The 27,170-nt window shown below is 39.6% G+C and overlaps 1 protein-coding gene across 1 annotated transcript in view; it reads left to right on the forward strand.

The window, feature by feature from the left end:
• The window catches only part of hsf2bp (heat shock transcription factor 2 binding protein), a 33,464-nt gene extending 16,210 nt beyond the window's left edge, over nucleotides 1-17,254 (forward strand). Inside the window, exons 5-8 of the mRNA XM_056476774.1 lie at nucleotides 4,754-4,895; nucleotides 5,005-5,122; nucleotides 6,706-6,809; nucleotides 17,013-17,254. Coding sequence (XP_056332749.1) covers nucleotides 4,754-4,895; nucleotides 5,005-5,122; nucleotides 6,706-6,809; nucleotides 17,013-17,254 — 606 coding nt within the window. The remainder of the gene's footprint in view (nucleotides 1-4,753; nucleotides 4,896-5,004; nucleotides 5,123-6,705; nucleotides 6,810-17,012) is intronic.
• The last annotated feature ends 9,916 nt before the right edge of the window (nucleotides 17,255-27,170 follow it).

Below are 27,170 nucleotides of genomic sequence, written 5' to 3' on the forward strand. Positions count from 1 at the left end.
TTAGTCTGATTTCAGATTCATCACTCTTACTCCTCTTCCACCTCGGAGCCCAACAAGGGGATGCACAGGTTGTCACAAATTGACACAGGTAATGAAAAGATTAAACTTCAGTCATGTTCATGCTGTGAAACACTATCAAAATGTCCACTGTTGATGATATTAGACTTCTGTTTTCAATAGCGATTTTAACAATTTTAATATAGGAAGTGCTCGGCTATGCAGAGACCATTATTAATCAGAAATCTAGTGTACATAGTTTTACATTAGGAAATGCAGTATTTAATTTACAAACAGTCGGCAAATACCAAAGAACAGATGTAACACATTGATCAAATGTAGTCATGCAAGTCATAGTCACCTCGTTTAGTTTTGCCTTCATTCATTTTGATTTTCGTCCTCAACACATGATTTATTTAGAACACATTTTTAAACATAATAGTTTAACTAACTCTTTCTAATATCTACTTTATCTTCCCCATGGTGACAGTGAGTGCATAACATTTTACTAGTTATTTTGCAAGACAGTTGTATTCAGACAAAGTCTCTTTACAGTATTTTATAGTCTTTTATTCAGATTAAAGTGTAATTTAAAGAGTTAATCAGTTAACTACGAAAGTTGAAATAATTAGTCAAATTATTTTGTAACTGATTTGATGTGTATATCAAAAATATACAGTAAATATATAGGAGGCTAATAATACTGACCTTATTTTTATTTAAATTAAAAATTACATTTTTATTAAAATTTTTTATTTACAAAATAAACAATAAGAAATAGGACTTATTATGACTCTATAATAATAATTTTTTTAGGAAACACTGCAAATTTTCAGAAACATTATTTTAAACGAATGGGAGGGCAAAACAAATTGACTTCAACTGTAGGCCTATCTGTTAAAGTTAACAGGTGCAACAATGTGCTTTGATGTACCTGAATGTTAGAAATGTGCTATCCTACACCAATACAAAGTTACTTGTCAAATAAATTAACAAGGAAGATTATCTTTAGTTTAAGTTATTTAATTATCTTGTTTATGAAGACTGCAGAGTGATGCATGAAAAAAATTACTTCGAATAATTTTTTAAGTATTTTGTTATATATATGTTAAGGATAAGTCATCCACCAAAATTTTATGGCTAAAAAGTATCGGTTCAGGCACCGTTTTGGCACCGGTGCCATTTTAAAAATATCGATTTAGCACCGGTATCGAAAAAAAAAAAAAACGATACCCAACCCTAGTCAAGATGTGCAAAGCTAGAACAGACATATCCAAAAAGACTGGGGGCTGTAATTAAACAAAAGGTGGCTCTACAAAGTATTGTCAAGGGGCGGATGACTTTTCCAGCCCTTTTATTCTATTTTTTTAATTTTATTTTTTAAATTACTTTGAAGAACTGTTGTTGTTTTTTTTTTTCCTTCATTGGTTTTGTTGCAAGACCAAAATTGTAAATAAATCTGGAAAAGCTATTTGGAATGTGGTTTGATTTATATAGGTACTGTTATGTTTTTACTCTAATAAACTCAAAAACACAAGAAAAAGTAGCATACAAACTGTGCACCAAGTTTCTAAAGTATATAAAACAATGCAAGAATATAAATATTCTACAAAAAATTATTATTTATATGTTGACAAAATTGTATTTATATGTTGTCAAAATTGTATTTAAAAAATGTTACAAAAATATCTTTTATGAAATATACTCTGTGCTTTATTTCTAATTAATCTAATTAATCATTAACAAAACTATTTCTAAGATAATAAGAAGCAAGATAAAATATTTTCAGCACTGATAATTGTAAGAATCATCATTAGTGAATCTGTGCCAATATTAAATGGCCATAAAAAAACACCAAATCATCATATCATAATGATTTCTGAAGGATCGTGACACAGCAAACTGGAGTAATGATGATAAATTTAGATTTGAGTCAAAGTAATAAATTAAATTTGAAACTACATTCAATAAGTAAAATATAAAACAAATAAAAATATGTAATTTAACTGTTTTTGTAAATGAATAATAGGAAAAAATGCAATTGTTTTTTAGTAAACAAATTGATTTTGATGTCTGTAACAGGGGTTGCACAATATTGAATAAAAATAATCATTCATTCATTCATTTTCTTTTCGGTTTATTCCCTTTATTAATCAGGTGTCGTCACAGCGGAATGAACCGCCAACCTGTCCAGTATATGTTTTACGCAGCTGATACCCTTCCAGCTGCAACACATCACTGGGAAACACCCATACACTCTCATTCACACACATACACTACAGACAATTTAGCTTACTCAATTCACCTAGCGCATGTCTTTAGACTGTGGGGGAAACCGTAGCACCTGGAGGAAACCTACGTGAACAAGGTTCGAACCAGCGGCCTTCTTGCTGTGAGGTGACATCGCTACCCACTGCGCCACCTCGCCGCCCTATTAAATAATCATATGTAAAATAACACAATATGCAGTCAACATTTGAAAGGATAAAAGTTTTCTTTAAAGTTGGCCTAAAACTATTTGACAACAACCACTGTCTAGAGAAAATTGATCTGCTTTACATGTTACTATAGTCTTCATCATATAAATGATTAAATACAGTTAATCTTTGTTAATTGTTGAACAAATGTTATAATTGCTAGTACCCAAATGGTTTAAATTCGCTCAAAGATTGTACATAATCACATACAGGACTGTGCATGCGGAAAGTATTCATAGCGCTTCACTTTTTCCACATTTTTTCACCTTATTCCAAAATAGATCAAATTAATTTATTTCCTCAAAATTCTACACACAATACCCTGCAATGACAGTGTTATAAGTGTTAAAAAAAAGATTTTTTTGTAAAAAAAAATTGTAGCAAATTTATTAAAAATAAAAAACCTGAAAAATCATGTTTCCACTGATCTTTCTTGAGGTGTTTCAACAGCTTAAGTGGAGTTCACCTGTGGTAAATTCAGTTGATTGGACATGATTTGAAAAGGCATACTCCTGTCTATATAAGGTCCCAGGGTTGACCGTGCATGCCAAAGCACAAACCAAGCATGAATACAAAGGAATTGTCTGCAGACCTCCAAGACAGGATTATCTCGAGGCACAAGGCTTGGGAAGGTTACAGTAAAATTTCTGCTGCTCTGAAAGTTCCAATGAGTACAGTGGCCTCCATCATCCATATGTGGAAGATGTTTGGAACCACCAGGACTCTTCCTAGAGCTGGCCGGCCATCTAAGCTGAGTGATCGGGGGAGAAGGGCTTTAGTCAGGAAGGTGGTCAATAACCCTATGGTCACTCTGTCTGAGCCCCAGCATTCTTCTGTGGAGAGAGGAGAACCTTACAGAAGGACAACCATCTGTGCAGCAATCTAACAATTACGCCTGTATGGTAAAGTGGCCAGACAGAAGCCACTCTATGCCTAAAATTTGGCAATCTGAAGGCATCTGAAGGATTCTCAGACCATTAGAGACAAAATTCTCTGATTCTCAGCATAGTGGTGGCAGCATTATGCTGTGGGGATATTTTTCAGCAGCAGTGACTGGAAGACTACTCAGGATAGAGGCAAAGATGAATGCAGCAATGTACATAGACATCCTGAATGAACCTGCTTCAGAGTGCTCTTGACCTCAGACTGGGGCGATGGTTCATCTTCCAGCAGGACAATGACCCAAAACATACTACCAAAATATAAATCGAGGGGCTTCACAACACCTTGGTGAATGTCCTTGAGTGGGCTAGCCGGAGCCCGGACTTAAATCCTATTGAACATCTCTATAGAGATCTGAAAATGTACACCGTACTGCATAGAGGCATGGGCAAAAAGTCCCAAAGACAGGTGTGCCAAGCTTGTGGCATCATATTCAAAAAAACTTGAGGCTGTAAACGCTGCCAAAGGTGCATCAACAAAGTATTGAGCAAAGGCTGTGAATACTTATGTACATTAGATTTTTCAGTATGTTTTTTTTTTTTTACAAATTTGCAACAATTAAAAAAATTAATTACATTGTCATTATGGGGTATTGTGTGTAGAATTTTGAGGAAATTAATTTGAATTTATTTCATCTTTGGAATAAGGCTGTAACAAAAAAATGTGGAAAAAATGAAGTGCAATGAATACTTTCCGGATGCACTGTACATTAATAAAAATCTGTCATTTTTTCAGGGTTAAATTTTGTCCTAAAATATGTGTTTTGGTTAACTGTAATCCCAACTGGACATTGCAGGTCCTGCGAATTGACTATTGCAAATTCACACATTGCGATATCGAAGCAGAAAAGATATGTTATGATAATCTGACATTGCTATGACAACATAACTTGTCATATGATGAAGCCATTATTGTGTCACTGTATATTTATACTACTAGGCTCATTCAATGTCTAGACTACCATTTATACCAATTGCCATCTCTTATGTTGAACATTTTTTGCCATGGATGTGAAGCCAGTGGCACGAGTGTTAACAAGTATAAGACGGATGAAATGAGGAGGGATGACAAAGGGAGATGCAAGAGGACCAGGACTGGGATACTTTATGTTTGGTTTTGGATTTTGTTTAGGTGTCACCGCAAGTTTATTGTGTTTATTTCTTTATTAAAGTTGTTAAAATGTTAATCTCTTCCAGTTTGTCTTCTTCCCTTAAATTCCCTTTATGTGAGCCAGGTTGTTTTAAAATATGTAGGATATTAATTTGTTTTTACTCCAACCAGTATTAATCTAAGAACTGCTATGTTTGTTCTGATTATATGTTTTTTTTTGTCCACAGGGCAAACTGGAGGTCTTTCTGAGCATAGCTGGTCAAACCTTGGAGACTTTTATCAAGTTTCTGGATGATGAGGCAAAGCCACAACAGAGTTACAACTCACATGAGCATAATTTTGTTCTGGCATTGGCTGGTGTTATTACCAGTGAGGGCATAGCGTTTGCACTACTAGTTCACTCTAACTGTCATGCCATATTTAAATGTTATTGTCTCAAATGTAAGGAAAGATAATTTTATTTATTTATTGCTTTTAGATATAGCTGCTGTGTCATGTGGACGTGACTTCCTATCCTCTTCTGCCCACATCCTCTTGGGTACTATGTTGCAGCTGCTGGGTCTAATGAAACCAGGAGTATTTCCAAAACTCAAAGTGTATGTTGTATATACACAACCATAAGCATTACTGTATATTTAAAAAGGTTTTTACATTAAAAATAGTAAATAACTTAAATTATATACAGTTGAAGTCAGAATTATTAGCTCCCCTGTATTATTAGCCCCCGTTTATTTTTCCCCTAATTTCTGTTTATTGGAGAGAATTTTTTTTCAACACATTTCTAAAGATAATAGTTTTAATAACTCATTTCTAATAACTGATTTATTTTATCTTTGCCATGATGACAGTAAATAATATTTTACTAGATATTTTCAAGACACTTGTATACAACTTAAAGTGACATTTAAAGGCTTAACTAGGTTAATTAGGTTAACTAGGCAGGATAGGGTAATTAGGCAAGTTATTGTATAACAATGGTTTGTTGTAAATAAAACAAATATTATCAGACATACTGTGAAAATTTCCTTGCTCTTTTAAACATCATTTGGGAAATATTTAAAAAAGAACAAAAAATTCAAAGGGGGGCTAATAATTCTGACTTTAACTGTATACAGTGGGGGAAATAAGTATGGAACATAGAAAACATATTTCTAAAGGTGCTGTTTACTTGATTTATATTCAAAGAAAACAAAACTAATTAATTTACAAATTGAGTTTTATGTAATAAAATGAAATGATACAGGGTTAAAGTATTGAACAGATGAAGAAAGGGAGGTGTAGAAAGGCAGTCAAAGTCCAGACAGCAGCTGAAATTTCCCAGTAGTTAGAAAGCCACCCACTGCGCTTCGCCATTGTAAATTAATATTAGCTTCTTTGGTCTAAGACCTACATTACCAGCATGATGAAGATGAATCCAGTGTGGAAATTTCAGCAAGACTGATTCATATGATGAGTCATCACATTCACAGTGTGAAAATAGAAACATTAGGGCTGCATCTGAAACCGCATACTTCCATACTATACAGTACGCTAAAATCAGTATGTGAGCCGAGTAGTATGTCCGAATTCATAGATTTCGAAAATCAGAATGTGAGAAGTACCCGGATGACTTACTACAACCGGCAAGATTCTGAAGTGCGCATCCCATGCACGCTGCACTATCCCATGATGCCCCGCGAGAGAATTCATGAATGGGAGTGAACTGACGTGGGTAGGTCACGTGATCATGACAAAATGGCGGATGTAGTACGTTCTAATCCCATTCATACTTTTTACATTTATACTGTATAGAACGCACTTTTCTAATGGCCAAGTGGTACATTTAAATTCAAATGCAGTACCCACTGAGTAGTATGAGGTTTCGGACACAGCCTAGATTTGCTCATGTCAGTCAGAATGAATTGAGGGAAGAAGAGCATTTTAATAACATCTGGACAAAAGCATAATTTCCAGATGAAGATCATGAAAAAATATTTTAAAAACAGCTACAAAGTAAGTACATAGAACTTTAGATCCATTTAGATTGATGACTGATACGAGTGAAAACCCAGAACATAAATAGGTGAAATGAACATATCTGTACTTGGGAACTTCTGGTTTGTTTTGAAATGGCAACTTGTAAAGTCAGTATATGTGCTTCTAATTTAAGTATCTGATTATTTTTTGTGTGCTTGTACAGGTTGATGTTAATGGCTCTCTATAACACCACTATCAATGTAAATGGACTGAAATTTATTAGTGAGAGGCCTGAACTTCTTCCTCTGATGTGCCACCTTCTGGAAGGTAAGTGTTTGTTACAAACAGTTTGTATTTGTTTTGTATTCATTCTTTCAAAGAAACTTTTAAAATCATAACTGGGTAAAACGGGGATTAATCAAGCAAACTTCATAAATTTGGAGGCAATTCTTTATTCTGTTATCAAGCAAATATAAAAAAACAATAGTGTCATTAATCAGCTCAAGTCAGTTGAAAGATTATTAAATTCAGTTCAATAAGTGTTGATGGTGCAAATTAGGGTGGTTTCTTAAATATAAGCAAAATTCTAATTAAATTTGTAAAAAGCATTGAAAGTATGCTAATGTCTGCTATGCCCACAAGAGTGTGCACGTTAGCACAATAAGCAAATAAAAACCAAATCAAGCATCAAATTTTTTATTGACATGAAATGACACTCACTTTTTAAAATGCATAAACAACTGTGCTAAAAATATAATTTCCTTAATATGAAATATTATAAATATATGAAATAAACAACAAATAATTCACAACACAGAGTTGAGCACATATATTTTTTATGTGGAGTATGTTTACAGCATAAATTTAGCGTGAACCCTACTAATAAAAGCTATTTCTGAGATTTCTTTATAGTGTACTAGATAATGTTCCTTTTGTTTTTCGTAAGCTGTATTATAGTTTTTCTTGGTTGCTTAAAACATTTCTTGAAACTGTACCTCGTATTCTCAAAACAGTCAACACAAATCCATAACCTCTCACTTGATTTTCCAAACATCCTATTTTTAGGTCAAAATGAAGCTCTGCATTCAAAACCCTTCAATCTTTCTGGAAAAAAAAACTAATTTTGTTCTCAAGCCGCTTTTCCACTGCATTCGAAAAATGACAAGCGACAGACCGGGTATCATTCATTTCCAATGGAGAGTAATGTGGGAGCTGCGTGGAGCTCCAATCATCTCCGTATACATAAAATTCAGATCCGATTTGAGCTGCAGATCCATTAAAATATTTCAACTCCTGCAACTAGACCGTATGCGACCGGCCAACTGGATGTAATGTATTCCAGTGTTGTCCAAGCAGGTCCGTACATGCAAGATGAGAAATAGTAGTTTTTTTCCATTATTTTTTTACTTTAGATAAAGGTATAAAAAATAAAAGGTATTTTAAAAAAAACCTTTCTATTCCTAAATGAGTAATAAATTTAAAAAAAATTATGTAGTCTCCACATTCCCTCTAATTTTTTTGCGGTCTATGAGTTTATAGTATTCATCTATTCATTCATTCAACCATTGTAAACAGACGGAGAATAAAGGCTCTTTTTGCACTTTATTTCGGACACTACGAGAATCAGCTTCTCTCTCATGGGACACGAAAACACAGAAAATTCTGTGCGACTGCCACAAGGGGGCGTATTCCGACAGTCATGTCCAAATGTCAGGTGCAGTGAAAAACGGCTTCAGACATCACACATAAGGCCTCAAAAGGCCCGTTTCCACTGAGTGGTACGGTACAGTTCGGTACGCTTTTATGCCCGTTTCCACTGTCAAAAAGCGTACCGAACCGAACCATACCGTACCACTTTTTCGGCACCCTTTCGAAAGGGTACCAAACATGAGAAAGGGTACCAAAAGGCGGAGCTAGACGCGCAGCTGAACGCTATTGGTTTACAGAGATACGTCATTCGCTTACGCAACAAGCCAGAATGAAAACAAAAAACCCACCATGTTTGAAATACACAGCCGACGAGCCGAGACATTACAGCGGAATGATATATACATATAATAACGAGCCATGGTCGATCTGGGCTCAAACAAACCTTGTCGTCGTCTGGATGAACAGCCACAAAGCCAAGAAGAAGAGCAGATTCACCCTGTGCCCCGTAGTTTTTTACGAGCCAGACTGAGGCGCGAGCGGTTTCGCTTTCTTGCTAGCGCTCGCGCGCGTCTAACACTATATCTGAAATAACAAACTTCTTGAGCTGATGATAATAACCTGCGCTTGATTATTGACGTGCTTTTGAAACCCGATCCTGTCAGACACTGACAAACGTAAGAGTAAAGCATGAAGAAACAAAGGAGAAGCCGGAAAAAAAGGAGCACATTATTATTCAGCAAACATGAACAAAATGCCATGTATAACTAACTTATTATCTTCACCTTTTGGACTAATATGAACTGGGAATGACGGAATTACTCATGGCTACATGTGCTGCTGAAGATTACATACACAGATAAGAGGTTTTCACTGGGCTATATTTTGTGTTGTTTTGAACCTAAATACGGACGAAAATGTCTGCTATATGTAGTTCTTCTGTAGTTGGTAACATATCAGATACTGTAAGGGGCTATATGTGTTTATATATGTTCATTTATTTATTTATTTAATATAATTACAGACGTTACAGTAGGCTGTTTCACACTGTCATTGATTTGCAGTTATAATCAACTCATGTTCATAGAAAAGTTAGTAATAAACATTTCTACACAAGTATTTATGTGTATGAAGCATCTGTTTTGTGAGAAGTGCTTTTCATATGATATGTAAGTGACCCGTACAGCTTTACAGTAGACATTTCCTCGAGTGAGAATGACATCGACTGAAACTTTCTGTCATACACCACGCCCACCAAAAGGGTACCCTTGTTAGTGGAAACGCAAGCCTGATAAAGGTGACCCGTACCAAACCGAACCGTACCGTACCATACCAGTCAGTGGAAATGAGCCAAAAAACACACACACATACACACACTACACCATAGTCTTATGTTGTAAGAAAACCAAAACTGGCTAGTTACCGAATGTTGCTTGTAGTTCTTCCTCTCAGAAAAAAATCACAAAAGAAGCAACCAATGTATATACATTGACACATTTTTATTTATGTATGTTACAGTACAGCACACACACACGCACACACACACACATAAAATTATTCCACCTAAGCATTCTCTTCGGTCTGGGTCTTGGGTCAGGCCAAAGACTCTCCTCCACCTCACAGGCTATATTGGCCCTAGACAGGGAGTGGAGGTAAAATCCTCTGCATGCCTGATCCACCCCTGGGCATGCATCTACTGATATGTCTTGTCAGGCTTTTTCCATGGTCTGGAGGAGGTGAACATGGACGTAAGGTTCTGTCATACACTTTCCACTGCCATGGCGAAAAAAAATCTCCTTTCAGGTTTAGAAAGTGAGAGTATGCAGGCAGAAAACCTTGGGTTATTAAGGAACCAGTCATAACCAGAGCAGTGCGAAAAAAGCTAACGCTATCTCAAACAGCAATGTAGTGAGGCTGTGCTGGTTTCCTGTAATCCAGTTGGAACATATGCTCTCTTAGACTATCAACGAAAGCAAGGAGGGGCAGAGTGTGTTATAGGGTCCTAGAATGGCATGGTGGTAGTCCATTCTGATGTCTTTGACTTCTTTTTCTACCCCTCTTCCTCTTCCACCACTACTGTGGTGTCTTTGACTTTTTCTCCTTCGTCTTCCTCCACCTACTCCACTTGACCTCTTCTTCTTTTTCTTCCTCTTCTTCTCTTTCTCCTTTTCCACCACCACTCTGATGTCCTTGATCTCTTCCTCTTCTTCTTCTCTTCCTCCTCTTCCACCACCACTCGTGTGTCTTTTCTTTCTTCATCTTCTTTTTTACTCCTCCTTCATCACCACTCTGGTGTCCTTGACCTCTTCTTCTTAATCTTCTTCCCCTCTCCTTCTTTTTCTTCTCCTCTTCCACCATCTCTCTGGTGTATTTGCCCTCTTCTTTTTCTTTTTCTTCCTCCTCCTCTTATTCTTCTTCCTTCTCATATTCTTCTCTTGTGCCACCACGCTAATGTCTTTGACCTCTTCTTTCTCTTCCTCCTCCTCTTATTCTACTCCTGCTCTTCCACCACCATTGTGGTGTCTTTGACTTCTTCGTCCCCCTCCTCCTTCACCACTTGGGTGTCCTTGACCTCTTCTTCTTCCCTTCCTCCTCTTCTTCTTCTCTTCTTCCGCAACCACTCTGGTGTCTTTGACCACTTTTTTCTGCTTATTCCTCCTCTTCCACCACCACCCTGGTGTCTTTGACCTCTTCTTCTTCTCTTCCTCCTCTTCCACCACCACTCAGGTATCCTTGACCTCTTCTTTTTCTTCCTCTTCCTACTCTTCTTCTTCTTCCTTCTCTTCTCTTCCTCCTCTTCCACCACCACTCTGGTGTCCTTGACCTCTTCTTTTTCTTCCTCTTCCAACTCTTCTTCTTCTTCCTCCTCCTCTTTCACCACCACCCTGGTGTCTTTGACCTCTTATTTTCCTTCTTCCTCCACTTCTTCTCTTCCTCCTCTTCCACCACCACTCTGCTGTCCTTGACCTCTTCTTCTTCCCCTCTCTCATCTTCTTCTTCTGCTGCTGCTGCTTCTTCCTCTTTATTTTCTTCTTTTTCTCCTCTTCTACCACGACTCTGGTGTCTTTGACCTTAGCTGCGTTCGAAACCTCCTACTACTCAGTAGGTACTGCATATGAATTTAAACTTACTACTCGGCCGTTAGAAAAGTACTATACAGTATGAATGTGAGAAGTATGAATGGAATTTGAACGTACTACATCCGCCATTTTGTCATGGTCACGTGGCCTACCTGCATCAGTTGCGTCGCTTTACTCCCATTCATGAATTCTCTCGCAGGGCATCATGGGATAGCGCAGCATGCATGAGATGCGCACTTCAGAATTTCGCCAGAAGTAGTAAGTCATCCGGGTCCGGCTTCTTTTGCCTCCTTCTCATCTTCCTCTTCTTCTATTCCTCCTCTTCCACCTACACTCTAGTTTCCTTGACCTCTGCTTCTTTTTCTTCTCTTCCTCCTCCTCTTCCACCACCACTATGGTGCCCTTGACCTCTTCTTCCTCTTCCTCCTCCTCCTCCTCCTCTTCTTCTCTTCCACCACCACTCTGGTGTCTTTGACCTTTTCTCCTGCTCTTTCTTCTGCATCATCTTCTTTTCCTCCTCTTCCACCACCACTCTGGTGTCCTTGACTTCTTTTTCTTCTTTTTTTTCTTCTTCTGCCACTTTCTCCTCATCCTCTTCTTTTATTCCTCCTCTTTCAGGTGTCCTTGAACTCTGCTTCTTTTTCTTCCTCTTCTTCTTCTCCTTTTCGCCACCACTCTGATGTCGTTGACCTCTTCTTCTTCTCCTCCTTCTTCTCTTCCTTCTCTTCCACCACCACTCTGGTGTCCTTGACCTCTTTTTTTCTTTCTCTTCCTCCTCTTTTTCTTCTTCTCCTCTTCTGCCACCATTCTGGTGTCTTTGACCTCTTCTTCTTCTTCTTCTTCTTCTTCTTCTTCTTTCCCTCTTCCAACACCACTATGGTGTCCTTGACCTCTTTTTCTTCATCTTTTGCCTCTTTCTCCTCTTCCTCTTCTTCTTTTCCTCCTCTTCCACCATCACTGGTGTCCTTGAACTCTTCTTATTCTTCTTCCTCTTCTTCCTCTCTTCTTCTTCACTTTCTTCTTCTCGTCCTCTTCCACTATCACTGTGGAGTCCTTGACCTCTTTTTCTTAATACTCTTCCTCCTCTACTTCTTCTTCTTCTTCTTCTCCTCTTCTACCACCACTTTGGTGTCTTTCACCTTTTCTTCTTCTCGTTCTTTATCTTCTTATTCTCTTCCTCCTTTTCCACCATCACTCTAGTGTCCTTGACCTCTTCTTCTTCTGCCACCACTCCGGTGTCTTCCAACTCTTCTTCTTCTTCTACTTCTTTTCCTCCTCTTCCTCCACCTTCTTCATCCTCTTTTTCTTCTACTTCTTTTCCACCATCTCTCTGGTGTGCTTGACCTCTTTTCTTCTTCTTTTTCTTCTTCATCTTCTGCCTATCCCTCCTCTTCTTCTTCTTTTCCTCCTTTTCCACCACCACTCTGTTGTCTTTGACCTCTTCTTCCTCTTCCTTTTCTTCTTCTTCCCCTTTTATGCCACCACTCTGTTGACTTTGACCTTTTCTTCTTCTCATTCTTCATCTTTTTTTCTTTTCCTCCTCTTCCACCACCATTCTTTCCTCATGTCTCTTTGGATCCATTGTTTCAAACCTAAATGAGTTGACTTTGGCCCTTTTGTCTATCCATCGAAGTTTCTGAATAATGTGTGATAAATTTTGACTCCTAGTGTTTACACTTGGTAAATTGTGTGCTAACTGAACTCAATCTGAGAAATCTGAAAAATTTGTGTATAGAGTTTTGCAATAACAGTTCACAAAATACAGCTTGTGTAAAAGAAGGGAATAGTGTTTAAAGTTTTTCAAAAAGGGCATTGTGGTTTTGAAATTGGAGTTTAAAAGACTGGTTATAGTGTTTTATCAATCAAGAAAAACTGTAAAAGGATAAGTTGCATTTGCCATTCTTTCTGTTTAAAATAGGGCTATAATAATATATGTATTCATGCTGAATCGTCACAATACATGGGTCACGATTCAGTTTACGCACTCCCACAAATACAGTTAGTTCAGATGTGCAGTCACTGGAGTTTGGCAGAGTTTGGCCATTCACAAAGAATGTGTCTTAGCATTAAAAAAGGTAATAATAAAGTCATAAGGTGACTAATCTGACAACTAGACAGATAACTAGTCATCATCTGTGAAGTGAAAATGATGCCAAATGGCACATTTTGCTGAGGTCAGGCTTCTTCCATCTGCTCCAAGTTCACAGGTCAGATGTCTGACTTCTAGTGGCATTCTAGATGTTTGTTTTCAAGTAGAAAGCAGGAAAACTCTGAATTATGAGTTGACTTGAACACAGCATAAGTTAACAAAAAAAAAAAAAAACATGTCTGTTACCATGTTATGTCTCTCGTGCCTCTTGACAAACCAAACTTTTGATTATAGGTTTTTGCCCTAAGAAGGCCATTTTTTTCAGCTAAATTCAATGAATATTAGAAATCCTCAAAAAAAATTGACAGCTCTAGTGCAAAATTCCACAATTATGAAACATATGAGGCTCAGCTATAAACACGACTACACAAAAATGATAGAGTGCTATTTTAAAGGTTCCATGGAATATATTGATACGTTGTTTAAATTGTTCCCTGATATCTTGATAGAAGCTTTGTGGTTTAGGTAAGTACAAAGAGATCTCCAGAAACCGTTTCACTAGCCCAGTTAGAACTCTAGAATGAAAAGATCTGTTTTTACCTTATTTGGAAGGGTTGAGAATATTAATACTCTCTGCTCTCATGCTTCCATCAGAGAACTAAGCTCTCTATATGACTCCGACCCCCACTTCCATGGACACCCAGCACAAACTAGTCATATTTTCATTTGTTCCAAGCTAAGAATATTTGGATCACATATCAACAGAACAGAACCGAGATCACAGCTGTAAATTGTGGGCACTGGCGATCCATATACCACAGCCAAAACCATTTTTCAGCAATTTAACACCATCATGTCCCAGTCAGAGCTTCAATTTTTACATCTAACGTTATCATTTAGATATTCCTGTAGTGACATCGCTATGGTATGTAAGTGTCTGCTTTTATGTTTGGTGTCGATTACTTGCGGGTAGGGAAAATCCATTTATTCACTTCTGCTATTTATACTTTGACTTTGCATTTTATTTTATACTTTAATTGCACTTGACCTGCAAATGATAATAGAAATTGTGCAAAAACCATACAAACACACTGAAATTTATAGGTACCATTGGTAGATGGGTCAGTGATGCTACCATTTGGCTAAAATCCATATATTTCTCCTTTCTGGCAGTTTTTTCCATGAAAGAATTCTGTGAAAGCACAACTCAGGCATGTCATTTCGTTGGTTAGTAACGTTAAATCTTATTGTAAAACAATAATTTTTTTTTTCCTAAAAAAGATTATAAAGATTTGGCTAAAAAAAAATTACTCAGCCCTTGACTTGGCAGTAAGTTGGAGATAGTAATATTTTGCCCACCAGAAGGGTGTTTCCCTAATGGTGTGACGACATGTGAAAACTATCAATAACTGCTTCTGAGTTGTGTTGTGGATGAATTCATAGGTTAATAATTATACTCACATAAGTGGCCAACAGAGATGTATTTCGAGTTGTATTTTGTGGATTTATTGTGTATGTGCACAGGATAGATTTATTGTCAACCTACACATAAAATAGATGATTTTTTCGGTGTCCTTTCACTCTAGAATAATCACAGTAAGAGCCAAATGATATGAAACAATGTATAAACATTCATTAAACACTGATTCAGCATGTCAAGTCTGGTGCCTTGTTACAAGCATACAGAGAAAATTTACAATGTGCAGTACATGTTAAATTAACAAAAAATACAGTTAAAGTTAACCTTATGCATTTTAGGTGGTGTTGAATAAACATATAATCTGTTGTAAGTTGATGGACCCCTGGCCATCGGGAAGAAAGAGACAGAGAATCGTCAGATTTTAAATCGGTTTAATAATAAAAACAAAAAAACAAACAAACAGGCAACAGTACCTGACAGTGACTACCGACAAATACTGAAAACAAAACACTAGTGTCCAGGCCTGGTCCTCTCTCATCTTTCACTGCTGTCTCTCCTCCTTTTAAAATCCAGTGCTCCTTCATGAGACTTTTACCATAAATCTACATTTTTAAATAGTAATATATGTAATATATTAGTGTATATTGCCAAACACTTAATCTAGATAGCGTTAAATTCATGAATATATATATATATATATATATATATATATATATATATATATATATATATATATTAGTGCTGTCAATCGATTAAAATTATTATCGATTTAATAGAGATTAATCACATTTAAAAGACTGAAACTTGTAATTGTGGCTATTAAAATGTAAAATTAATGTCAACGCAAGACAAAAAATATTTAAATTCAAAATATTATTGTTCATTAGAATTTCTGTTTAACTTGTAACACAGATTTCTATATGTAAACAACACACCCACAATAAACCATCAAGATCCTGGCTTGACAGCCATATTTATTACAGAAATAAAAACACAGGCATATTAATGCCATTTGAATTTAAAACAATCAATGCCAATAAAGAAAAAAATTGATTTCCAAGGTGGATTCTAAGTGGACTGCAAAAAAATGCCAAAATACAGGCATTGCAAATATTGAAAATAGAAAATTATAATAACAATAAAGAATTGAATACAAACCAATGTACTCATTGTAAGGTTGTATTGCTGTGAGTTGAGAACATTAATTATAAAGTAGAAACAATTTAGCTTATTACTCCTTTACATTCAGCTAGTTGCTAAAACAGTCCAGTCTGTTGACATTATTCGGGGGACAACTGCAACTGCATTAATTGTGTTAATTTTTTTAACGCGTTAAATATTTCAAATTATTCGCATGCGTTAATGCACTAATTTTGACAGCACTAATATATATATATATATATATATATATATATATATATATATATATATATATATATATATATATATATATATATATATATACTCTGTGTGTGTGCACCTATATAAGTTTTATCTTGGCCAAAGTATGACTGGCATATGATTTAGGGCTGGTTTTGTGGTCCAGTGTCCCATGAGTCAAGAGGTGTCTGTTTACCTGTGTGGCCATGACAATTGTCATAGAGGTACAATCAAAATCAAAAATGCCATATTCGGCTGATAATTTTAGCTAGCATTGGTGCATAATAAAACTTTTGACATATTTTGGGAAAATGTTTTGAAATTTTTCAAAAACTCAACAATACACAAAATTTAAAAAGTTCAGTTTTTGGCTTTTATATGGCTTTTTTATGTGGTATAGTGTGTGTGTGTGTGTGTGTGTGTGTGCGTGTGTGTGTGTGTGTGTGTGAGAGAGAGAGAGAGAGAGAGATTTTTGCACACATTTGCACACTTACTTTGATATGTCTGAGAAAACTAATATAAGCACCTCAGCTCTCAAAATATAGTAAGTGTATTTTTCATGTAAAAATTTTTCATTGTTATACTCCATAAAACCATGTTGTTCATTTTAACAAAGTGGTTATTATTGAATGCATACAGTAGCTTACTTGGTGACTATGATTGTTGCTCTTGTTTGTTCATATTCTGCATTGTTCAAAATGTCCAGCTTTATATGTAACAATTAATATTAAATAAAGCACATAATCAGTAGCTCAAAGTCGCTGATTAGGAAAGAGGACATAAATATGTTTTATCGCATGATGTAGCATTGTCTGGTAAGAACACAGTTTCGGGTTTGATGTCGTGGCTACAGCAGTCTATAATGCTCTCTAGCCTCTTGAGATAAAAAGAAATGCGTTCTCTTCCTCTCACAGACCCTGATCCAGAAGTGTGCCTGCAGTCATTGAGGCTCATTCAGTCTTTAATACTGGAAAGAGAAATCATGCCTGGCATGGCTACTGACTTTCGGCGCTCTTTCCCCCTCAGTCGTATCAACCATCTAGTTTCAAGCTGCCATCCCACTCTCAAACAAACAGCCCAGGAGACACTGGAAGATCTGGCTAGTTTAACAAACTCCCAAACTACATTCACAGAGAAGGAGCAGTGTTTGGATTAAAAAAGGCAGTAATTTAATTTAATTTAGACCCTATAGGTCTAGATTAGATTACTTGTCCATGCCATGACAGTTGCCCAGGTTCTGGGTGTAATCAACCAAAGAAACCAAGTTGGGGTTTGCAATGAAACTGAAGCATTTTTAAGCTTATTTTGTTGACAAATAACTAGTTTTCAATCTACATACTATGTCTTTTCCATGTTGGTACATTATCTTTCAGGTTATACACAAAAAGTTTTTTTCTTTACTCTGATAATCAACTAAGTGAAATCAATTAGTACAAAGTTCTTCTGTATATTTTAATAAAACTTGACTGCAAATTACATAATACTGTTGTGTATAAAATTTTGGGAAATAACTGATAGTGAAATTAGGTAATTCTTTTGAGATAAATCTGAGGTCAAAGAACATTTTATGAGACATGAACATAGGGTCTTTAATAGAGAAGACAAAAAATATATACCATTGATTTTTGACAAGATAAATTTTTTGCTATGGCGAAAGTAGGTATCTCTAGTCTCCTTGTCAGTTAAGATTTTACCACTACAAATAGAGGCTATATTTGTATAAATGTTCATACTTATGCAAAAAATAAATTAATAAAACAACCAAACTACTGCTAATCAAAGAGCCTTTATTGTGCATTATAAAAGGTTGTATTTTGGTTTTGGTTTTCCAACAACATGCTGATATGCATACAATGCCAAAAAAACACTTTTATTTTCACAAAATATGCATTTATTTTTACTTAATTAACCCAACAACTTCTATATGATTTATTCTGCAATTCATTTTTTCTAAACTCCTCCTTTGGCGTGACGTTAATCTGTGTTGATTGTTCTGATATTCCAGTCTGTTGTGATTGGTTCAGTGCAAGAAGAAATGCATTAAATCAATGCAATTAAGCACCAGCATACACTGTTAAAAATCTTATGTGCTATTTACTTTAAAAATTGTGGTAACATTATTGCTGTCACGATCACCAGCGATCGTAACTTATTAGATCGCTGGATCTCACTCACAAACCTTATGGACTACATATTCAGTCATGCCACACACACACACACACACACACACCTGCTCCAAGTCTCTAGTGATTACACTCGCACCACCTGAGGATTGTCATACACACACTACTTAAGCAGCACACACACTCATTCCAATTGCCGAGTCTTGTTATCTGCTACAGTGACATTACAACGCGTTTCCTTTTTCTGCCTTTGCCGTGTTTCTGATCCTTTGCCTTGTTTATTTGTTTCATCCTGTTTACTGCCTGCCTTCTGACATCTGCCTGCCTTTTGACTATGACTCTGGATTGCCCTTATACATCTGTTTGCTCCCGTATTGACCACTGGTTGTCTGACCATTCTAATAAACCTGCATGTGGATCCTCACCTCTGTTGTCAGTGTCACTCACCGTGTTGGCGACGGGGCTTGCTGCTCACACTATATAATGCTGGCGTCACCCTTACTCCTGTCTCCAGTTGATCAGTCCACCACCACACAGTCTTGGCTCAAAATGGCTGCCTCCAGTCCTCCAGCTCACAAGATGACCACCTCCAGCCTGCCAGTTCACAAAATGGCTGACTCCAGTTCTCCAGCTCACAAGATGGCCGCTTTCAATCCTCCAGCTCACAAGACGGCCACATCCTGTCTGCCAGTTCACAAAATGGCCGCCTCTAGTCCTCCAGCTCACAAGATGGCTGCCTCCAGCTCATAGAGTGGCTACAACCAGCCCTCCGGCTCACAAGATGGCTTCCTGTTCCTGCCATAGTTTTTGTTCCAGTTCCTGAAATGCCATCACCTGAGCCACCAGAGTGTCCACCACCACCTGAGTTGCCAGAGCTGCTGCCACCACCAGAGCTGTTTCTGCCAGAGCCGCCACCTCCAGAGCTGCCAAATCCTCCAGAACTGCCAGATCCTCAGTCACTGTCAGATCCTCCAGAGCTACTAGATCCTCAGTCGCTGCCAGAGCCTCAGTCACTGCCAGAGCTGCCAGATCCTCAGTTGCTGTCAGATCCTCAGTCACTGCCAGAGCTGTCAGATCCTCCAGAGCTGCCAGATCCTCAGTCACCGCCAGAGTCGACGCCGCCGCCACCAGTACTGCCAGAGCTGCCACCGCCACCAGTACTGCCAGAGCTGCCAGAGCCACTGCTGCAAGAGCTGCCGCCACCGCCGCCTGAGCTTCCTGAATGGCCGCCACCGCCGCCTGAGCTTCCTGAATGGCCGCCGCCTGAGCTTCCTGAATGGTGGGCGCCAGATCCGCAGCTCCACGCTCCAGGCCCTCCGCAGATCCATGCTCCAGGCCCTCCGCAGCCCCACGCTTCAGGTCCTCCTCAGCCCCATGCTTCAGGTACGCCTCTGCTGCATGGTCCTGGCCCTCCATCCCTCCCCCTTTTCAGCCTCCGCTCCACCTCCCGCCTGAACAGTATTAGGAGTGTCTGGAAGCCACTCCTTAAAGGGGGGGGCTCTGTCACGATTACCAGCGATCGTAACTTATTAGATCACTGGATCTTACTTACAAACCTTATGGACTGCAAATGTGCTTGTAAATGGACTACATATTCAGCCATGCAACACACACACACACACACCTGCTCCAAGTCTCTACTGATTACACTCGCACCACCTGAGGATTGTCAGACTGATTACACGCACTACTTAAGCAGCACACACACTCATTCCAATTGCCGAGTCTTGTTATCTGCTACAGTGACATTACAACGCGTTTCCTTTGTCTGCCTTTGCCGTGTTTTTGATCCTTTGCCTTGTTTATTTGTTTCATCCTGTTTACTGCCTGCCTTCTGATCATCTGCCTGCCTTTTGACTATGACTCTGGATTGCCCTTATACATCTGTTTGTTCCTGTATTGACCACTGCTTGTCTGATTGTTCTAATAAACCTGCATGTGGATCCTCACCTCTGTCAGTGTCACTCCCCGTGTTACAATTGCATGCAATATTTTCAAGTAGTTTTCAAGACAAATTAGTAAATTTTTTTTGAGTGATAGATGATTATTTTAATATTATTAGTGGAAAGTGCTTTTATAATTTAAGCCAATCAACCACAATTTACGCATATTTATTCATCAAAATTAATCATATAATTTATTATAATGAAATACATACACATTGCGTTTTTGGTCACACTTTATTTTGATGGTCTATTTGTTGAATTTAAGTTACATTGCATCTACATGCCAAATAGTTCTCATTAGATTATAAGTAGACTGCTTGGTTAGGGTTAGGGTAAGTTAACATGTACTTGAATGTACAAAGTTTCTTATAGTCAGTTAAAGGCCTGTTTAGCAGCAGTATCAACAGATATTAAGCAAAGAGTGTCAAGGTCTGGATAAAAGGGAAAACTAGTCAGACACAGGTGCAGGTCTCAACAAAGTTTATTATGTAAGCCCAGATAACTCAAGGGGCAAAAAGAGAAAAATTCAAACAACTCAAAAACCTTAAATTCAAAAAACTAAAAATTCCTCCATCAAAGGAGCTGGCATTGAGGCCTAAAGTTCACAAAAAAACAAAACTGAGACGATAGGTTAGGAAGTCCTTAAAAAAAAATAATTAAATGAAACTACTCTGAAAAGGCTAGAGAACGGTCTTCAAGAGGGTGCAATTCCTGGATACCCGACAGGGGGCGATGACTCAGGCCGCTGCTGAAGGAACCAAAGCAGCCACGAAAAAGACTGAGGCTTTAAGGCCGGCGAGAGCGAGAAGAGGGCCGGCTGGATAGAGATGGAGAGTCTGATGGGCAGCAATACAAAAATTGACAGCAACAGGCTTGGAGACAGGCAGGGAGGAAAAACAACTTTAGGATATATCAACAAGATGATGCCAGACACAACAAAACTCACAGGACTCAAAGAAACAGGACTAAACCAAGAGGTCGGCAGACATGAAGAAAGAGGGGAACAACGATCTGACATGGAACTTTAATCAAGGAAGGAGGAAATAAAGAGAGATATCAAGGAAAATATGCTTGATAGATAGCTTGATAGAATAATGGAAAGTAATTAGAGCGGATGGGTGGGGAAGTGAGAAGTAAACAAAGCACAAAGTGAGTGATCAAAACAAAACGAGTGAAAGGGAAAGACTAACAAACACAAGGAATGAACCGGTGATCAGACCGAGGATGTGACAGTTAACCCCAACACCCCCCACCCCCACCCCGTGCCCCGAAATTCCTCGACCAACCCCCGGTCCAGGATATCTCGGGCTGGGATCCAGCTCCTCTCCTCTGGGTCATAGCCCTCCCAGTTCAATAGGTATTGGAAACCATGACCCCTACGTCTGATGTCCAGTAATCTCCTGACAGTATATGCTGGGGAAACATCCACTAGACGGGGGTAGGGGGAAGGGGTCAGGACAGTGGGAACAAGGGGGAGTACAAAACAGGTTTAACCCTAAAAAGACTGGGTGTACCCAACCAAGCGTAGGAGGGAGCTTGAGCCGAACTGCCACGGGACTCAACACCTTGGTGATCCGGTATGGGCCAATGAACCTGGAAGCCAATTAACGTGAGGCTACCCTGAGAGGCAGGTCCTTGGTAGAGAGCCATACCCTTTGACCACATACATAGCAGGGGGCTGGAGTCCGATGACGGTCAGATGCTGTTTTGGTCCACCTAGAAGCCCTGTCATCGGGTTCCTGTGAGGGAAACAGGGGTGGTTGGTAACCAACAGAGCACTGAAATGGTGACATTCTTGTGGAGGAGACTGGTAGAGTCTTATGAGCATATTCTACCCATTGATCTGAGAATGAAATCTCGACGACAGACTCATAGAGGCCCCAATCTGTCGACAAAATTCCTTCCAGAACCAGGAGACAAACTGGGGACCCCTATCAGAAACCACGTTGACCGGAAGACCATGAATCCGAAAAACGTGGTCCACCGCTGCCTTAGCAGTCTCCTTTGCTGAGGTCTATTTAGGTAGAGGAATGAAGTTGGCCGCCTTGGAAAATCGATCCACCACTGTAAGGATGACAGTGTTCCCCTTCGATACTGGTAAACCAGTTACAAAATCAAGGGCAAGGTGTGACCAGGGACAGGAAGGGATGGGCAGGGGGAGGAGCAGACCGGTGGGGGCAAGATAAAACTCTTGTTCTGGGCGCAAACTGAGCAGGCAACCACGAAATGCCTGACATCCCTGGCCATGGATGGCCACCAAAACCACTGCCGGATGGCTGACAGCGATCTCCGAACCCCTGGATGACAGACTAATTTGGATGAGTGTCCCCACTGAATGACCTGTGAATGCAGAGCAGGAGCAACAAATAATTTGCCCGCTGGAACTCTCTGAGGAGGTTGGGACTCTCGTAAGGCCTTCAGAACCAGACTCTCGATTTCCCAAGAGAGGAAGGCCACCACCACGCCCCTGGGCAGGATGGTGTCCCTTGAGACCCCCCTCTCTGTGGCCTCAAACAGGCGAGAGAGAGTCGGGTTTGACATTTTTAGACCCAGGCTTGTACGAGAGAGTCAAATTAAACCGGCTGAAGAAGGGAGACCAGCGGGCTTGTCTTGCATTAAACCTCTTGGCAGAATTTAAGTATTCCATGTTCTTGTGGTCTGTCCAGACCACAAAAGGCTGCTCTGCGCCCTCCAGCCAGTGGCACCACTCACCCAAAGCAAGCCTGACTGTCAACATCTCCCGATTGCCTGTGTCATAGTTTCGCTCTGTGGCAGTCTAGTGGTGGGAGAAGAAAGCACAGGGGTGTACTTTCCCATCCTAAAGTGATCGTTGTGAGTAGGGACTGCGCCTACTTCGACCTCAGAAGCATCTACCTCGACTATGAACTGCTGTTTAGGATCTGGAATAGATAAGACAGGAGCAGAGATAAAACAGAATTAGAGTTTATTAAAGCCCTCCTGACCCTTATCCCCCCAACTGAACAGTACTGAACAGGAGGTGAGTGCTGTTAATGGTGCAGCAATCTTGCCAAATTTCCTGATGAAACGGCAATAAAAGTTGGCGAATGCCAGAAACCGCTGCAGCGCCTTGCGAGAGTCAAGAGTTGGCCACTCAGCAACAGCCCTTACCTTCGAAGGATCAGCACTGATCTCACCCACCGAAATCAGAAACCCCAGGAACGATACTGACTGGGTGTGGAAGACACACTTCTCCGCCTTAATGAACAGTTGGTTCTCTAAAAGTCATTGCAGCACCTGGCGAACATGCTGAGTGTGTACCTGCAGAGAGGGAGAGAATATTAGGATATCACCCAGGTACACGAAAACAAATTGATTTACCATGTCTCTCAAGACGTCATTAACCAGGGCCTGGAAGACAGCCGGGGCGTTGGTCAGACCAAAAGGAAGGACCCGAAAGGATTCAACGTGTTCCGTGGGTGTGTTGAAGGCTGTCTTCCACTCATCCCCCTCCCGAATGCGAACCAAATGATAAGCATTACGGAGGTCCAACTTGGTGAAGACTTGGGCTCCCTGCAAGAGTTCAAAGTCTAAGGACATAAGAGGTAAGGGGTACCTGTTCTTAACTGTGATGTCATTCAGCCCTCGATAATCAATACAGGGATGGAGGGATTCGTCCTTGATGAAGAAGAACCCAGCTCCCGCAGGGAATGAGGAGGAGCGGATGAGGCAGGCTTTAACAGATTCATTGATATACTTGTCCATGGCCTCTCTCTCAAACGTCCCTTAGGTGGAGAAGTGCCTGGGAGGAGTTCAATGTCACAATTGTAAGGTCGGTGCGAAGGCAAGGAGGTGGCCCGGGACGTTCTGAAGACCAGGTGCAGGTCGTGGTACTCCGCCAGAAACCCAGTCAGATTCACCGACTCCACCTTTAACACAGAAGACACAGAAATAGGACCAAGACAAGACTTAAGACATGATTGACTCCAAGACAAGACAGAATTTCCAGACCAATCTATGTGAGGGTCATGCTGTACCAACCAAGAATGCCTTAAAATTATAGGTGCACTGGGTGAGTCTAGAAGGTACAGCGTGGTAATCTCACTGTGATTGCCGGAGACGATAAGACTTACACAAAGGATTATGTGAGAGACAGTGGCGATTAGAGTACCATCAAGGGAATGGGCAGAAATAGGTTCAGCAAAAGAGATGGTCGGGATTCCCCACTGGGCGGCCACAGAGCGGTCCATGAAATTGCGATCTGCCCTGCAGTCAATGAGAGCAGAACAGGAACTGGAAAAGCCTTTATACTGGACAATAACGGGAAGGAGGGGGAAGAGAAAGGAATAGTGCCCACCAGGATCCCTCGTCTCACTGGTGAGCCTTGGCTTTTACTGAGCACATCGCAGCAAAATGTCCTGGCTTGCCACAGTATAGACATAGACCCCGAGCCAGTCGCTGCTGTTTCTCCTGAGATGTGAGATGGAGACGACCTACTTGCATTGGCTCAGGATCCGATGGAAGAGTAGTGGTGGAATGGGAACAAGAGTCCTCCCTCCTGGCTGAAGAGTGAGAGGACAGCAATACAAAAATTGACGAGAACAGGCTGAAAGACATCCGGAGAAATACAACTTTAGGATATATCAACAAGATGACGCCAGACACGACAAAACTCACAGGACTTAAAGGAACAGGACTAGACTGAGAGATTGCCAGACATGCAGGAAGGGGGAAACAACGATCTGACACGGAACTTCAATCAAGGGAGGAGGAAATAAAGAGAGAAATCAATAAACAGGTGAGTGAAATTAGCTAGATAGAATAATGAAAAGTATTTAGAGCGAATGGGTGGGGAAGCGAGAAGTAAACAAAGCATAAAGTGAGTGATCAAAACAAAATGAGTGAAAGGGAAAGACTAACAAACACAAGGAATGAACCGGTGATCAGACCAAGGATGTGACAGAGAGCCTACTAATACTCAAATGGACCATCAAAATAAAGCATTACCGCATTTTTTTGCAAAACATTTTATTACACATTCCACTGATAACAAAACGGTACATACCCTTAGTTAAACAAATCTATTTAGAATTTACAGAAGTTTTAAGTTCTGAAAAAAGTGCTTTATCCGTGTCATGGAAAAAGTTCATTCAAACTTTCTTTTGTAGGAAATAGGAATAGTCACATTTCAGACAAAATCTGACAGAATTGTATAACATATAAAATGGTACTAAAATTTCACCAAAAGCTTGTAACAGTGGATTTGTGTCAGAAACTTAATATAAGTTTGTTTTGGGTGGTTTTAATTTGGGGAATATTTGTATAAATCCAGTTCAGCATTTCTAAAAAGATTTTCCAAGCCAGCTATGACTCGCTCATCTTGCAAGACAATGCAGAAGTCCTTGTGGTTGGTCATCCAACACGGCAGCAGCTGTCTGTGCATTTGCAGTCTCACACTGTAAAACAAACTTTACATTTATTATCATGCAATTATACATTTCATGTGTTTAAGGTTTCCTTACCATAGCAAAGACATGGGGAAATAAACCATTTGTATCTCTGTGAACAGTAATTCTCCATAATGTTTGAGTAGATTGTGCTGACTGACACTATGACAAAATCAAGTATTTTGACTAATAATGGACAGGGTGTTTTCAAAATGTATCCTAGTAAAAAAGTAAAGACACAGTGTATTGGTGTTCTATTGCCGCTATTGTTGGTAGAGCAAGCAAGTTTTTTATGAGTAAAGTCAGAGTTCATAGGCAAAATAGATGCAAATAAAAGCGTCTTTATTTTCCAATCAACAGAATTCCTTCACCAATTTTCTTTAATTTATAATGTACACTTCTCTGTTACCTTAAGTTGTTACGTTACGTTGAGTTACAGTCAAAAACTTTGTGCTTCCTACCAACGCTCTCTTCCCCCTTGCAGTGAAGCCACAGTTATTTACTCTCGTACTGACACCTTGTGACCAATCACCAATATACAATGTATGGCTCCTACATACCGGCCCCTTAATTGTTTATGACAAAATGGCATAACAATTACAAATTCATACAATATGGAGCCTTACACATGAACTCAAATGATATCAAATATACATGCAGAACCTCAGTTTAAACACCTATTTCCTTCTCTCTTTGGCTCTCGGCGAAGGCGGTCGCACTTTTTCCCTCTCCGTCCCATATCTCTCCTCGCTAGCTCCTCTTGTCTTTGTCTTATTCTATCTCTGAGGCTCTCCGTGGCCTGCTATCCAAACGAATAAGGAATTATAGATTTGATCAACTGGTCTCTGAATGCGATTGACACCATCTTCTAGACGAGAAGTTTGGGCTCGGGAGAGCCCACCTGTCCTGCGGGGACGTTTGCAGCTGGATACGTGATGGACCGGTGGGAGAAGTGGCGCGTTCTGTGCCTGGCCTTACACATGAACTCAAATGATCTCAAATATACATGCAGAACCTCAGTTTAAACACCTATTTCCTTTTCTGTTTGGCTCTCGGCGAAGGCGGTCGCACTTTTTCCCTCTCCGTCCCATATCTCTCCTCGCTAGCTCCTCTTGTCTTTGTCTAGATCTATCTCTGAGGCTCTCCGTGGCCTGCTATCCAAACAAATAAGGAATTATGGATTTGATCAACTGGTCTCTGAATTGCGATTGACACCAATCTTCTCGACGAGAAGTTTGGGGCTCGGGAGAGCCTACCTGTCCTGTGGGGACGTTTGCAGCTGAATACGTGATAGACGGGTGGGAGAAAGTGGCGCGTCATGTGCCCTGGCTTGCTCTGTCTCTGGAGGATATTGAAGACATTTACCTATTCGGAACTTTGATAACAGGGTTTCTGCTGATGGGCTTATGTGGGGCCCTGGCGTATCGACGATTGATGAAAGCGGTCAGTGCTGCTCAAAACCCCACCAGGCTGGCCGGCTTGATTGAAGCGCTTGCTAATAATCAGACTGCAATATTAGATCGCAAACTGGAAAACATCGGGGTGAAGTTAGCAGCTTTGCAACAAGATTTGGCCAGATCTGGAGACGAGTGATGGAC

The sequence above is a fragment of the Danio aesculapii genome, chromosome 1, assembly GCF_903798145.1.
Source record: "Danio aesculapii chromosome 1, fDanAes4.1, whole genome shotgun sequence".
NCBI lineage: Eukaryota > Metazoa > Chordata > Actinopteri > Cypriniformes > Danionidae > Danio > Danio aesculapii.